Consider the following 16402-nt stretch of genomic DNA (forward strand, 5'->3'; position numbering starts at 1 on the left):
TGGTTGGTGTAGTGTAGTGGGTATATAGTGGTTGGTATAGTGTAGTGGGTATATAGTGGTTGGTATAGTGTAGTGGGTATATAGTGGTTGGTATAGTGTAGTGGGTATATAGTGGTTGGTATAGTGTAGTGGGTATATAGTGGTTGGTTAGTGTAGTGGGTATATAGCGGTTGGTATAGTGTAGTGGGTATATAGCGGTTGGTGTAGTGTAGTGGGTATATAGCGGTTGGTTAGTGTAGTGGGTATATAGTTGGTTGGTTAGTGTATTGGGTATATAGTGGTTGGTATAGTGTAGTGGGTATATAGTGGTTGGTTAGTGTAGTGGGTATATAGTGGTTGGTATAGTGTAGTGGGTATATAGTGGTTGGTATAGTGTAGTGAGTATATAGTGGTTGGTATAGTGTAGTGGGTATATAGCGGTTGGTTAGTGTAGTGGGTATATAGCGGTTGGTATAGTGTAGTGGGTATATAGTTGGTTGGTTAGTGTATTGGGTATATAGTGGTTGGTATAGTGTAGTGGGTATATAGTGGTTGGTTAGTGTAGTGGGTATATAGCGGTTGGTATAGTGTAGTGGGTATATAGCGGTTGGTTAATGTAGTGAGTATATAGCGGTTGGTATAGTGTAGTGGGTATATAGCGGTTGGTTAGTGTAGTGGGTATATAGTGGTTGGTATAGTGTAGTGGGTATATAGTGGTTGGTATAGTGTAGTGGGTATATAGTGGTTGGTATAGTGTAGTGGGTATATAGTGGTTGGTATAGTGTAGTGGGTATATAGTGGTTGGTTAGTGTAGTGGGTATATAGCGGTTGGTATAGTGTAGTGGGTATATAGCGGTTGGTGTAGTGTAGTGGGTATATAGTTGGTTGGTTAGTGTATTGGGTATATAGTGGTTGGTATAGTGTAGTGGGTATATAGTGGTTGGTTAGTGTAGTGGGTATATAGTGGTTGGTATAGTGTAGTGGGTATATAGTGGTTGGTATAGTGTAGTGAGTATATAGTGGTTGGTATAGTGTAGTGGGTATATAGCGGTTGGTTAGTGTAGTGGGTATATAGCGGTTGGTATAGTGTAGTGGGTATATAGTTGGTTGGTTAGTGTATTGGGTATATAGTGGTTGGTATAGTGTAGTGGGTATATAGTGGTTGGTTAGTGTAGTGGGTATATAGCGGTTGGTATAGTGTAGTGGGTATATAGCGGTTGGTTAATGTAGTGAGTATATAGCGGTTGGTATAGTGTAGTGGGTATATAGCGGTTGGTTAGTGTAGTGGGTATATAGCGGTTGGTATAGTGTAGTGGGTATATAGTTGGTTGGTTAGTGTATTGGGTATATAGTGGTTGGTATAGTGTAGTGGGTATATAGTGGTTGGTTAGTGTAGTGGGTATATAGTGGTTGGTATAGTGTAGTGGGTATATAGCGGTTGGTTAATGTAGTGAGTATATAGCGGTTGGTATAGTGTAGTGGGTATATAGCGGTTGGTTAGTGTAGTGGGTATATAGCGGTTGGTATAGTGTAGTGGGTATATAGTTGGTTGGTTAGTGTATTGGGTATATAGTGGTTGGTATAGTGTAGTGGGTATATAGTGGTTGGTTAGTGTAGTGGGTATATAGTGGTTGGTATAGTGTAGTGGGTATATAGTGGTTGGTATAGTGTAGTGGGTATATAGTGGTTGGTATAGTGTAGTGGGTATATAGTGGTTGGTTAGTGTAGTGGGTATATAGTGGTTGGTTAGTGTAGTGGGTATATAGTGGTTGGTTAGTGTAGTGGGTATATAGTGGTTGGTGTAGTGTAGTGGGTATATAGTTGGTTGGTTAGTGTAGTGGGTATATAGTGGTTGGTTAGTGTAGTGGGTATATAGTGGTTGGTTAGTGTAGTGGGTATATAGTGGTTGGTATAGTGTAGTGGGTATATAGTGGTTGGTATAGTGTAGTGGGTATATAGTGGTTGGTTAGTGTAGTGGGTATATAGTGGTTGGTTAGTGTAGTGGGTATATAGCGGTTGGTATAGTGTAGTGGGTATATAGCGGTTGGTTAGTGTAGTGGGTATATAGCGGTTGGTATAGTGTAGTGGGTATATAGCGGTTGGTATAGTGTAGTGGGTATATAGCGGTTGGTTAGTGTAGTGGGTATATAGTAGTTGGTTAGTGTAGTGGGTATATAGCGGTTGGTTAGTGTAGTGGGTATATAGCGGTTGGTTAGTGTAGTGGGTATATAGCGGTTGGTATAGTGTAGTGGGTATATAGCGGTTGGTTAGTGTAGTGGGTATATAGCGGTTGGTTAGTGTAGTGGGTATATAGCGGTTGGTTAGTGTAGTGGGTATATAGCGGTTGGTTAGTGTAGTGGGTATATAGTGGTTGGTATAGTGTAGTGGGTATATAGCGGTTGGTATAGTGTAGTGGGTATATAGCGGTTGGTTAGTGTAGTGGGTATATAGTAGTTGGTTAGTGTAGTGGGTATATAGCGGTTGGTTAGTGTAGTGGGTATATAGCGGTTGGTTAGTGTAGTGGGTATATAGCGGTTGGTTAGTGTAGTGGGTATATAGTGGTTGGTTAGTGTAGTGGGTATATAGTGGTTGGTTAGTGTAGTGGGTATATAGCGGTTGGTATAGTGTAGTGGGTATATAGTGGTTGGTTAGTGTAGTGGGTATATAGTGGTTGGTTAGTGTAGTGGGTATATAGCGGTTGGTATAGTGTAGTGGGTATATAGCGGTTGGTATAGTGTAGTGGGTATATAGTGGTTGGTTAGTGTAGTGGGTATATAGTGGTTGGTTAGTGTAGTGGGTATATAGCGGTTGGTATAGTGTAGTGGGTATATAGTGGTTGGTATAGTGTAGTGGGTATATAGTGGTTAGTATAGTGTAGTGGGTATCACCTCTGCCTTCTACCCTGTAGACTGGGGTTCAGTCCCTGCCTGGACAGTCACCCTACACTGTACCAATAAGAGTCCTTGGGCAAGACTCCTAACACCACCTTCACCCACCTGTGTAAATTGATCACATTGTAAGTCTCTCTGGATAAGAGCGTCAGGCAAATGCTGTAAATGTAAATGTAATATCGATTGAAGCAATACAGCGTATACAACAAATCGATTGAAACAAGCCCCTCAGTTTGATACACAAAGGTATGACTGAAACAAAAAGTGCATGAAGTATAAAAAAATCACACAAGCAAGCTTAGGGCTAATGTACCAGCTTGTGGTTAATGCATTATTCTAAAATATTCCACTTTTAAATTGTTGAGCGTTCTTTTAAACAAAAAATGGAAGTGTTATCGTATTAGCATAAGGGGGTTTTTTAGGCATTCCTTATTTTTGCTGTATCAAAAAATAAATTTTGATGGATTTGATGAGTCCTTACACCCCATTCTCCTCTACTTGCAGTTTTCCAGAGCTAGACTGAGTCAATTAAGTACCCTACACTGGATACTGATAAAACTCATATCACATGCTATAGGAATACACAGTAAGGCAGTTCTTGTTTATTAAAGCAATACATTTTTGCTGTTTTAATTTGTTTAAACGGAGTGTAATTTTAAAACGAGGGTTGACAGTTTCATGTCTGACAAAGAGCTACTTTTTTTCACTGCTCACTCTGTAGCTGTTAAAGGTGGTGGGGTGTTGCAGTAAACTTGGACTGGAGTGTTAGTAACCTGACCAGGCTAATAAAAGCTCCATAAATCTGGTCGGCATTAGCCAGGCGGCAGATGAGGGTTGCGAGAGGGGAGGGCTGGGAGGGTGGCAAGATGCAGGTGATGCCATTACAAGTGGGGGGCCGCTGTAGCAGTGAATTAGCCCAATAAACCTTCCTGCACACCCCCTGGTCTTACCCCTGGAGCTGTAGTCTGGTCCGGTTACGCAGGGCCTTGTTAAGATGAGAAGCTGTCAGCATCTGAGCGTTGTGTGTCAGTGCATATTTTGGGGGCTGGCATCAGCCCGCCGTGAAGGTGACATGACATCTTTTTAAGACCTTTGTCCTTCTTGTGTACAGTGTGTTGTGTGTATGTGCGTGTGTGTTTGTGAGGGTGCATACATGAGCATGGGCCCCCCGTTGTATGTGAGAACAAGTTGTTTGAAGGAGCTCCCTCGTCCTGTGGAGCAATGTCAAATTCTCCATGAATGACACAGCCATGGCAAGGGCAGAGACAATTAGTGTTCATTAAGGTACGTCCCAAAACAGAATAGATGTTGTCCGTCCTTAACACAGCGTGCGGTATATTCATTAACCTTAATCAGTGTTGAGATAGATATATGGGCATACATTCAGAGTTCTAGACACCAGGACCAGTTACTGTCATCAGAATGTGTAGATAACAGATACATTAGTGATTTATCAATAAACAGACATCCATTCCCAGATGCAGATTCCAAGCTAATTCAGATATATCCTCATTCCAGAACTGTGTGCATTTTAAGCGTTAGCCCGGGACTGACCCAGCATGAAGTCCTGTCCAATTCCACTTTCCCTCTCGTCGGCTACATGAAATGGCTCCTGGGCCACCTTTAAGTGGTTTCCACGGAAACCTCCTATCCCCTGGAGAGGTTTGCATAATTAAATTAAGGCTCTTTTGTATGTCAATTAATTAAAACCAGGGGACAGGTCTTTAAGGCGCGGCACTCGGCCGTATCAGCCAGTGAAGTGGGGGGGGGGGGGGGGATTCTGAGTGTTTACGCAACCGTCACACCTCAGTGAGTTACCAGCCCCTTACGTTGTACTTGCGGGGGTAGTATTGACAGCTGCTTAGAGTGATGGGAGGAAAACTATGAGGAGGACAGAGGCTTAAGGAAGCCTTTCTGTGTGGACGCGGTGCAGTGTTTAACACGGGTGTTCTGGCAGGACCAGATTTACAGGCAGAGCTATGAGGATTTATGATCAGGCCCATGGGGAACCACTGAGAGAGACCCTAGAAATGTGTTGCAGTGTTCATTCCGACATTATCTAAGCAGCTGTACTCTTACACCGCATGGTGTTTCATACTACTCCAGAGAACAAATCTAAGCAAATAAACAACTGGCTAGTTTGTTTTTCCCCTCATTAAAGCCTTTCTTTACATGAAGGTTTAAATAGGCATGAAATGTTCTTGACATTCACATGTTTCTAAGCGAAACTTGGTCTGAACCATTAGGGTCTGTCTGGCTGACACAGAATGATCTGTTGTCACTTCTCTAGATACCTTCTTTGATTTGTGCAGCAGAACTCAGAACTCTGAGTTGGTAATTATGGAAGGGATAGTTGTGGTTTTAAAACATCTTTAAAATACCCCCCCCCCCCCCCCCCACACACACACACACACACACATATCACTGCTTACGTCAGTTGTATTATATGTTAAAGAACAAATGATTTTTGATGGCAGGTGCTTTCACTGTAATTTCACCCCATTTTGCATCAGGGAAGAACTTTGGTAATGCGCATATGGCTTATTGCTCTAGAATATAACAAAATGTACAAGCCCAATAATCTTCACTTCATAAAAGTGGTTGTGATTGGAGTGATGACAAATATGTCAATGTGAATGCCATAACCGTAGCAAAAATACAACCATGGATCTTATTTACAAATATCAGGATTTATGAATTACTTTGTAAATAATGCAAAAACATCTAGCTGATGTTTAAGAGAGTCAAATCTGACAAATCTGCACTTTCAACCTTTACTGTGGCTTCAAGCGGTCTCGCACACACACGCACACACACACACACACACACACACACACACACAATCACTCACAGGCAGAGAGCAGGAGATGGGCAGGTGTGTGTCCGGACATCACATGGAGAGAGCGGCCGTGGCCCTATCTGTCAGCAGCTGGCCATCTCCTGTCTGCAGCTCTGAAATCGGCCCTGACAGCTGCTGCTCAGTTTGGTTGAACCTGCTGCTGCCATGCCTCAGTTCTTTTAAATTGGTGTAACAGCTCTACCCCAAAGTTTTATTTAAGCAGTGCTTCATCCCAACAAGGCTAACATGGCTAACCACAAATCAAAACTAGTGGGCACAGATTAATATGACCACATTGGGTACATGTTAACTGCCCCCTAGCTAGCAGCATTAGTAGTCCTTCAGCCAAGACACACCTCTTGGTGCTAATGTGACACGTGCGGTGAGCTGATGTGATTTTCTTATTGTCTCTGTCTTTCAGGAGTGCGGCTGGACCGGGTGCGCGGCGGCAGACAGAAATACAAACGCCGGATAGACGCAGAAAACAGTCCCTACCTGAACCCACAGCTGGCCCTGCCACCCAAAAAGCCATGTAAGCTCACACTTGACCTGCTTACAGAACGTGCTCTGTTGTAATATCTATCTATCTACGTGTATATATATATGTGTGTGTGTGTGTGTGTGTGTGTGTGTGTGTGTGTGTGTGTGTGTGTGTGTGTGTGTGTAGATTTGCTACCTTTATATTACAGTAATGGAATTATGTTTTTTTTTTTTTGTTAATATTTTAATTAATCCTTTTTATTTTTGCATCTTTGTAATTGCACACATTCTTCATATCTAATTTTGTGCAACCCAGTGTACCTTCAGTGTCCATACTGTAGTCATGTCCCCTGCAGCAGGGAATAGGGCAAGGAGAGAGAGCGGGACAGAGACACAGATGTGGTGTGTGACAGAGCCAATAGACAAGGGATGTGTGCACGCATGCGTGTGTGTGTGTGTGTGTGTGTGTGTTTGTGTGTGAGAGAGGGAGAGAGAGAGAGGGAGAGAGAGAGAGAGAGAGGCCTAATCCGGATTAAATCCAATCTGGCAAAGACATCAAACCCGCAATACCGGCTCTTCCGTGCTGTCTGACTGCTCGGCAAACAGACAGCACGGCAGCGCTTAACAGATTTGGCCCTAAAGCCTTTTTACTTAATGCTAGCATATTCTCCTGGAATACAATATGCTTTTATGCATGATAGCGGCAGAAATAATCATAATTATTACAGCCGCAGAAATCATATTAGAAACACAGGGCACTGAATAACCTTCCATCTAATCCTGTTGATCCCCTCTGCCAGGGTTAGCTTTATTTTCATCTATCCAGACCAACTTATTTCAAGGCTTATTCTCACAGTCCAGCTCTCATCCAATTTCATTACTATGATTTCTTTTCTTTTGTTTTTTTTTTCTTCTCATTCTTGTACCCTTGCCTGGCAGAGAGCTTTTGGCGCTATGGCTTCCAGCCACAGGGGACAGTAGTGTAGGTAAAGCTGTTCTGCCAAACCTTGTGCTATACTGCTATTACAGTCGGTGTTTGAAAGCTTAATCAGACTAACTCATCAGTAGTGTAAGTTTATCATGTGATAACCAGCACTGCTTCAGATGCACACGAGTGTTAGCATTTTTCAAACATGGTGACATATTTGGAAAGCCCTGCCACTGGCAGTGATTTGGAGCATATGTATTGAGCAGTCTTGCTCACAGGCTGTGTGTGCTGTGCGGCCTCACGCTCCCCCTCCCCTCTCTAAACGGGTGGGAAGGGGGCTGAGCGTGGCCACAGCCTTCCTGATCGATTATTTGCACATAACAAAGGCATGGGGGTTTAGAAATTGGGTTGCATTGATTCTAATTAGGGAAACATTAAATAAGATTTACCTAGAGATAGCACAGCTCTCTCTCTCTCTCTCTCTCTCTCTCTCTCTCTCTCTCTCCCCTATCTCTCCTTTCTCTCTCTCCCTCTCTGTCCCCAGGAGTGGAGAGACTGGGTCGATTGATTCGGCACACACACCCCAACCCCCTCCTCCCTCTTTTCTCTCTCTCTCTCTCCCCCTCCCTCTTTTCTCTCTCTCTCTTTTAATCATTTTCTTAATCTTGCAAGGGTAGTTAATTGTTTTAAATGTAATGGCGTATTGTCATCACTAAATAAATTCCATTTTTCGAACCCAAATACAACTTCTGGCATTATATTTGGAATTGAAAATTAAATAAAAAAATTTGATAGTTGCATTCCCAGTTTGGACATGTGGGCTGCGACTACTGAATATTTTCATTTTTGAATATGCTATTAAATGTTAACTCAAGTGTTCTACCAAAGTAGAAGTAGGGCACATTTTACATTAATGCCAGAATAGGAAAAAAAAAAAAACATTTGCCCAATCTGGCAACCCTAAACCAGTGGCTGAGGCTATTTGAACAGAATTTAGCAGTGCCAGGTAGCAGAGGATACATCGTCTTTTTAACCATCATCTTGAAAATAAAAACTTTTTGGACAGCTGGTCAATAAACAGGGGAGTAATGAAGGCTTTTAAGATTGGTATTGGAGAACTATAACGCCTGGTAAAATCTAAGTAATTTTCCTACAGATCTGGACAGCTGACTAATGAGCATGCTCCCATTCATTCAATACAACTGAGAGCACACTATCACAAAAAGATGTTGAGAGAACTCAAAATGTCGAGGTAACATGAAGAGTTCAACTAAAGACAAGAAGGGTGACATTTCCATTAAACACACGTTTTAACAAATATTTAGTGAATAATCTGCACTGCCAGGAGGTCAGTCCTGCTTAGGAGTGAACTAGGAGACCTTGGGCGCAGATTCCTTACAATTAATTGGTTTACTTTTGTAACATGTCTAGACTGCAAGTCACTCTCAATAAGAGTGTCTGCTGAATGCTGTAAGTGTAATATAGGCTAAATGCCCCTCTTATAAAAACTATGATCTTATTTTATATATGTATATTATATAATACCGTGCATGATAGCTGGCAGTACATAGCATTAGAAAACGTTTTAACTGTAACTGAAGTTAAAACTGATACTGTCGCACACATTGCAAGAGCTGTGTGATGTCTGTCATTCTACTGTGCAGAGCTGACAACTGCATACCACCAGTAACAAGCAAATGTTAGTATTTGGTTTGTTAAACAAACATTTGTTTCCCAACGCAAGTTCATTTGTGCACAAGAGTGGTGTATGTGTTGGATATTGAAATGGGTTTTCTATTTTTTAATATTTGAAATATCAGATTTATCAAATATTATCAAATGTTGCAGCCGTAGTTCAAATGTCACATTTATACACACATTCGAGACATTTTCATTTTGGTCTACACACACACACACACACACACACACACACACACACACACACACACACACAGATTGGGTTCTGTCTGCTTATCATATTGCATTGCTATAGATGATTAAACACCAAATTAATAGTAAGACTGTCACTAATTACTTCTTCCAACCTCATGCACAGATGTGAATGTGATTTGAAATGTTATTTTTCTTATCTGAATGTCTTCTATAACAAATCCTTTATTAATCACCGAGCACTGCAGTATTGAGAGTGTAATTCAGAACATTCTTTTTTTGCATTGAAATAAATGCAATTTTTCCAAAAGGTAAAAAATGAATTCGGAGCAGAGTGACTCTCTGCCTGAGTTTTTAAAATGAGCACCTGCAGTAAAAAGCAGCTTGTAGTTCAATTTTGTGTCAAAGCGAATGAGGCTGAGCATTCATTCAGAGAAGAAAAGCTGCCAGCGCTTTAACAACTCTGTCGGTCTCTCCTGGAGGAAGAACAGTACAGTCAATAGTTCCTGTTGATCTGCTGAACTATTTGCTGATGAACGCCTCCTTTTCTTTGTGACCGTGCTCGTATAATCCTATTCTGTCTTTTTTTTGTGTTTTCTCCTCGGTGTTCAAATACAGTCCCCTTTGGCTGCCTTGCAGATAACAAAATTGTGTCGCACTTGCTGGTGGCTGAGCCTGAGAAGATCTACGCCATGCCGGACCCCACCGTACCGGACAGTGACATCAAGGCCCTGACCACGCTCTGTGACCTGGCTGACCGCGAGCTAGTTGTCAACATCGGCTGGGCTAAGCATATCCCAGGTACCGCCAGAATGCATTCCTTCCCTCACTAAGGCAAAAAGAATGGTCTGTAGATGCGACCTGTTCTATTGTGTAATATGAAATCTAAAAAAATAGTTTCTTTAAAGCATGCATTTAATTTTTAGGTATAAACGAGATTCAAAGGGCTGTCAATTTATTTTGTTACGCCGTTATTACGCTGTTCATGCATAATTAATCATAATTAGGGCAGATACTACGTCCGTACCACAGCCCTGCCCCACACAAACCAGTCTCTTTAGTGCCTGACCAACTAACGGAGCAGATTAACTAGGTTTAATCATTTTTTAAAAAGCACATTTCACACTTTCCAAAAAATAAACAGTTACACAAATGAAAGAGATCTTTGCCAAGAAGATCTGCATCTGGGGGGCTGGTATAGTGTAGTGGGTAACACGTCTGCCTTCTACACTGTAGACTGGGGTTCAATCCCCCACCTGAGTAAACACCCTACACTACAGCAGTAAGAGTCCTTGGGCAAGACTCCTAACACCACCTTTGCCTACCTGTGTAAAATGATCAAATTGTAAGTCGCTCTGGATAAGAGCGTCTGCCAAATGCCAGAAATGTATCTCTACTGTCACGGGATGTCTAAAAAGTGTAAAGTGTACATTAAGCTCTTTCTGCAAAATGTCTTAGCTTGTCTGACTTAACCATGTATTGTATTGTATCTGGCTTTTCACTCAGGCCGAAGTATTGCTTAGGATTTTTATTCCAATCTGACGAATTGATTAATGATCATGTTGTCCCAAATCTTTAGCATATTGAGATTTAATATTTGCAGTCGAGTTGCCGAACCCTTTAGCCGTATTTGTCCCTACCTTCGGCTAAAGGATCTTTTCCACAAGCTGAATAAAGCCTGTCCAGCACTTTAAACTAAGCTACATCCTGTCAATCACAGACTATCACCCCAGCAACCGCTGACACACTCATGAGGTCAGCACTTTTCCCTTTCTCTCTCTCACTCTCTCTGTGACAGCGGAGAGGAAATGAGATCAATTTGTTTAGTTTTAGCCTAATTCCTCCGTGCAGAACGGCTAGAAATCTAAAGGAGCAGACGCGGGCCATTTTCTCCTGCCCGGTCGCCTTAGCGGCAGACCTGCTGAAAGGATTGAAAGGACGACATTAGCCATGAACAGTAATGGCTCCAGTGACCATGATTGAGAGAAGTGGCCCTTTCTCTCTCCCCCCTCTCTTTCTCTTTTTCTCCCCCATGTTTCTCTCTCTCTCCCTCTGTCTCTCTCTCTCTGCTGCTTTACTGCACATCTCCAGCAGGCGGAATGAGGAATTTCCACTAATCTACTTAACAAAGGCCTTCTTTTTGTGCTTAATCTTGAGCCGTGCTGCTGTGCAGAGTAGGCTAGTGCTCCGTTCCACTCCCCGCCTTTTGACAAGAGCGCTGCCCAGAGGTGGCTAGTTGTCTGAATGAGAGGAGAAAGCGCCCAGATTAGAGAGTAGCTGGCAGTGAAGTTGGTAGAGAATAGAGATGAAGTGCTGGTTGTGGAGGAGGCTTGGCCATTATTGACGTGCTGCTATCAGTATCAGCATCGTAAAGCACCGTTAATTAGTGGCTTGTATTATATTGTTAGTTACACAGCTCTATTGGTTTCATGCTCACATGCTCATCCAGTCTGTTTTTACGCAGACTGATGAACTGACCAGTCTACATGTATAGCATAAGAATTTGTACATTTGAACAAGAAACACCATCATGGTTATATATAACAAAAAAGAGCAGCCAGTTGTGACCTTCAGCATAAGAATATGACATGTTATGCCACAAACATCATGAAGAGAACTGATGCAAAATAAGTCCAGTCATATGGTGCCATCATATCTGACTGCTCACTGTCGATAACTGACTGAATGTCAATTTTTGACTGTATTAAATCATTTTTGAAATTGGTTATCAGAATATTTAGCTCTTTAAATTCAGTGTCAGCCTGCTGGACCCTCCTTTGTTCCTGAGCATGTTTTTTTGGTTACCCTGTGTGGTGTTGCTACTGGCAGGGCTGGCACCGAGCATGCCCAAAGTGGCACGCAGGGCGCATAATGGACTTAAAGGCGTCTCGGGCACGAGAAGCAAGACCGGGGCTTAGTGTCTGCTGCTCAGTGCCAGATTGCTCTAGGCTGGCCCTGAGGACCGGAGGTGATTTCACCCATAAGCAAAGCAAGAAGCCACAGCAGCATAGCTAAAACTGCTAGAATGAGGAAGCTTCTCATTCTCTCTCTCTCTCCCCATCTCTCGCCCTATCTCTCTCTCTCTCCCCCCCCCCCCATCTCTGTCAGTCTCTCTCACTCTCACTTTCCATCTCTCTCTCTCTGTCTCTCTCTTTCTCTCACACTCTCTCTCTCCATCTCTCCCTCATTCTCTCTCTCTGTCTCTCTCTTTCTCTCACACTCTCTCTCTCCATCTCTCCCTCATTCTCTCTCTCTGTCTCCGTCTCGCTCTCTCACACACTCTTTCACTCTCTCTGTCTCTCTTGCTCTCTCTCTCACTCTCCCTCTCTCTCTCTCTCTGTTTCTCTTCACATTTGACTGTTTTACATTTGAGCACTTTTCAGCCAGGCAGAATGCTCTGTTTGCAGGACTGTGAGACCTGTGGTATCTCCATGTGGGTCCGTAGATTTCATAAGCCTAAATCTATTCCCAATGTAAACAGAGGACTCTGTCAAATGGCATTCTGTTTGTTTGTTTGTGTGTGCGTCTATACGTCTGTTCGGCGCTGGAGATAGTTCCTATTCTGTGTGGCCACATTGGGCCGGGAGCGATTGCTCAGCAGAAGAGAGATGATTGTATGATTAGAGCCCGGCAGGCAATTCGGGCTATGTTTGAGGAGAATGGAGTCTCTGTGTCCCGCGCTGGTCGTCCCGCCACTCTCATCTCCAGCAGCCTGCCTTCACACTGCTCCTACGGCCAGATGAAAACTTGACTGCCAAAGGAAAGCGATCTCATATCCAGATCTAGTAGGCAGAAAGGCTTGGTGACCCTCTATAGAAGTTTGTCTCTTGCTGTCTCCCGTGTATATTTTTTTCTCTCTCACCACCACAAACTCATTTCTTTCAGAAGTGGCACAAGTTCAGTGAATAGTTCTCTTTTAACCTGTCCTATCTGTGTCCCCTTCATCTAAACATGCGTGCCTGTCATTTTTGTCACCCCTCAAACTCTCTGCCTGTTTCTTGATGTCTGGTACAGTATTTTTTTTTTTTTAATCAAATTGATGAAGGTCTCCATTCTCCCCGAGAGAGCCCCGAACCAATTTATCGCTCATGATGCAGCGGCTGTGTTGCTAACCGTCGTAACAAACTGTCAGGCCCTCGCGCGGGAGCTAATTTGAAGTCATTAGGTGTGTGCAGCGTGCGGGCAACGATTTGTTACGGCGGTTAGGAGCACGGCTGACATTTCTGAGCGCCTTCGCCTAAGATCTGTCCCAGGCTAGGAGCAGGCAAATTGTAAACTAATTTAAACATCACTCAGCATTACAGGGGCTGCCGTGGCGGCAGCTCGCTGGATAATGAAGCAGTCTGTGTTTTAGATGCCACGGCTCGAGCTCTTTCGCACATGCTCCACCCGCTTCTCCCTCCGTCCTCTTATCATTTACATGCATCTGTAGGCCACAAAAACGTTTGAAATGTTGAGCTGTGCTAGAAAACCTGCCACACTTTCTCTAAGCCTGGCAGACATGGAGACCCAGAAGTCAGTTTTCAGAAATCTGATTTTAACTGAATATGGTGGGGGAACTCCACACAATGCGGATTGGGAAGAGGAATCTCATTTGACAGATTAAAACATTTGCTGGCTAATTTTATTTTAAGCATTTTAAGCTGCATGTCATTGCATAGAGGGAGGCGGGCCAGTGTACGCTTTAAAAAGGAGAGCTGGAAAGACCCATTGAAAATGCCTTTTTTATCTGTAAATAGAATTAGAGCCTTTTCCACCTCTCGCTGGGACGAAATAAAAAATAAATGAAAACGTGCTGTCATACAATTGTGACATGCCTTATCGGAGCAGAGGGGCGCACAATGGTGGGCCAGTCGCACTTGACTTGACGTGCGGGTTACAAGAATGGACAGTGCGCGAACTAGCAGGCGCCTTTTTAGCATGACGGGGCGCCCACTATTAGAGCGCCTTTATGGCGTCTGAAATTGCCCAGGCTTCTCCCATTCTTGGCCATATCTCGGGGACTTTCTCTTCCTTTATTTCCCTTTCAATTTTCCCCAGCACGCGGATAAGCGTGTGCTAACACAATATGATTGAGCTGTAAAATGGAAGCCTGTCGTCTCTAATCTCTTTTATGTAGATACTGAGGTACTGCCACACTCCACTTCATTCCTCTCTCTCTTTCTTTCTTTCTCTCTCTCTCCCTCTCCATCTCCTTCTGCTGCCTACTCTCCCTCTTTCTCCTCTATTGTTGGGGGCCACAGCATTTGTAATAGCTTCACATGAGAGGGAGAGAGAGAGAGAAACCGAGGCAGTCAGAGCCAGGAGACTCCAAGTCAAATATTGCAGCTAGCTTTCAGAGGCTGTAATAAAGACGATTACGTGCTCACTGGTCAGCCGCGTTGTTGTGCCGCGTGTCGGATTAGAATATTCACACCGAAACCTCGTTACAGCAGGATGATTGGGGGGGTGCTTGGAGGTGCTCACTCAACCCCATCTCGGCTCTTGATTGAGGTGTCATTATTATTGGCTGACCTGAATATAGGCTTAGTCCCTGAGCCTCGATACAGACGAAAGGAATTAAAGAAAACTGGCAGACCGAAGCACCGTCTCCTGCCCCGAGGCTGGAGCCGATCTTGGTGCAGCCCGTGTTTTTATTTTGTTATTTGTTTCATTTATTTATTTCATTCCTCAGCGCTCTCAGGCACTGGAGGCCTCAGAAGAATGTCTTAATCATGGAGGTAGAGCAGCGAAGGCGAGGGATTTGTAGAAATCTCAGGTTTGCCTTGGCTGTAAGTCCTCATCCCAACCCCCTAATCTTCACTATGAAGATGCATAAGGGCAAAATGCATCTGCTTCACCAGAATAAGTCCTATCCATTCGGGCTTCACGCTGTTGGACGTATGTGAAATTACAAGCTGTTGACAAACAAAATGTGATAAGGGGAACATGTCAAACACAAAAGTGCTAAAATATTTTCATTACCTAGGTTTTTTTGGGAGCTGGGTAGTAAAGATTGAAAGGATGATTATTACTGATGTACATTCTAACTAACTTTAAAACTCATTATGGTAACATTATTAAATAGTGATATTGTATATCATTAGATCAGTGAACCTAGCAAACTTGGTGGAGGAGGAGTTCATCAGATTCAAACATTATTATATAGTGCCCCGGTACTGTATCACCAGTGATGTACTTGCTGGAGGACCCCCAACCCCTTTAATACTTCCTCTATACGAGAAATACTAGCCCCTGTACTCCCACCCCACCCCCTCTCCAACCAATCTCCAAATGAGGGCTTGTCTGTCACCGCCCCCAGCCTGACACTCTGCAAATATTGATTAATAGATGCCCTAAGCTCCTTTTAGCAAATCAAATTTTCACTTTTAGCTGGGGCTTCGCTCCCCATACATTCAGCAAAGTGAGACACACTAAATTAAGTCTGACACTCGGAGAAAATGGCTGGAGAAACAAAGCAAATACAGCAAAGTATGTGTGTGTTACAGTAAATGGCTAAAGGTAGTGCTGATGTAACTTCACTTTAACTGCGTGCTGTTCATCATCACTGTCGGGTCATGTCATCAATCTGTGATTGCTATCCTGGAGTCGGACAGTAAATCGTTAGTGAAATTAGGAGGTTCCTCATGCACTTCTGTCTGTACACTCCTTGGAAGAGAGGGTTGATGACCCCATCCACATGAATCTGGATATTTTGAAAACATAGTTTTGGCTCTGCATTTTGACTCCCGTCCGCACGAGAATAGAGCTTTTACCAGCGGTAACTATTTTTCATGTGGTCAGGCAAAACACGTCTTTTTGTGAATGTTTGCATCAGGCCGTTAACTCGCTCGTGGCTGCAGCTGATATTATTTATGGAGCATTCAAAATCCCTCTTAAATATTGTTGATTTCTGGTTTGTTTCTGTGTGCAAGCTAATTTGGGAGTGACTTGGTGACTGATAACATGTTAAAAATTGAGTTTAGCTTTACTTTTAGTTTTACTTAACTTGCTTACTGCAAATGATGAGAGAAGATTAATTATGTGGAGATTGAGACAGACTGCTTCACACACACACACACACACACACACACACACACACACACACATCCAGTGGAGAGAATTTTACATATTTTCCTCACTTTAGTTTTCTTCATTATGTTATTCTTCCTACTTCTGTTACCTTCATGTTTCTTCTGGTATTCTGGGAGAACCAACTTGTGTTATAGACAGAATTTAGCACCAAGGTCCATGAGATCCAGGCACATGGAAAAACGGACGCCTAAGGAATAACACTGCAAATCAGTTGAGAAAAGTACATTTAAGTGAAGCTAAAATGATGTTTAAGATGTTTGGCCAAAAATATCTTTTTTTTTGTTATATGTTATACGTAACATGTTTTGTGTATGCAAAAGG

The 16402-nt window shown here is 43.0% G+C and overlaps 1 protein-coding gene across 13 annotated transcripts in view; it reads left to right on the forward strand.

The window, feature by feature from the left end:
* esrrga (estrogen-related receptor gamma a) overlaps positions 1–16402 on the forward strand; it is a 216675-nt gene that overhangs the window by 179376 nt on the left and 20897 nt on the right. For 11 of the 13 annotated variants that reach the window (XM_037542221.1, XM_037542216.1, XM_037542220.1 and 8 more), the window contains 2 exons: positions 6131–6241; positions 9626–9808. In XM_037542221.1, the coding sequence (XP_037398118.1) occupies positions 6131–6241; positions 9626–9808 (294 nt within the window). The remainder of the gene's footprint in view (positions 1–6130; positions 6242–9625; positions 9809–16402) is intronic. The other 2 variants (XM_017720331.2, XM_017720332.2) reach the window with 1 other exon arrangement.

Source organism: Pygocentrus nattereri, chromosome 10, assembly GCF_015220715.1.
Source record: "Pygocentrus nattereri isolate fPygNat1 chromosome 10, fPygNat1.pri, whole genome shotgun sequence".
NCBI classification, from domain to species: Eukaryota; Metazoa; Chordata; class Actinopteri; order Characiformes; family Serrasalmidae; genus Pygocentrus; species Pygocentrus nattereri.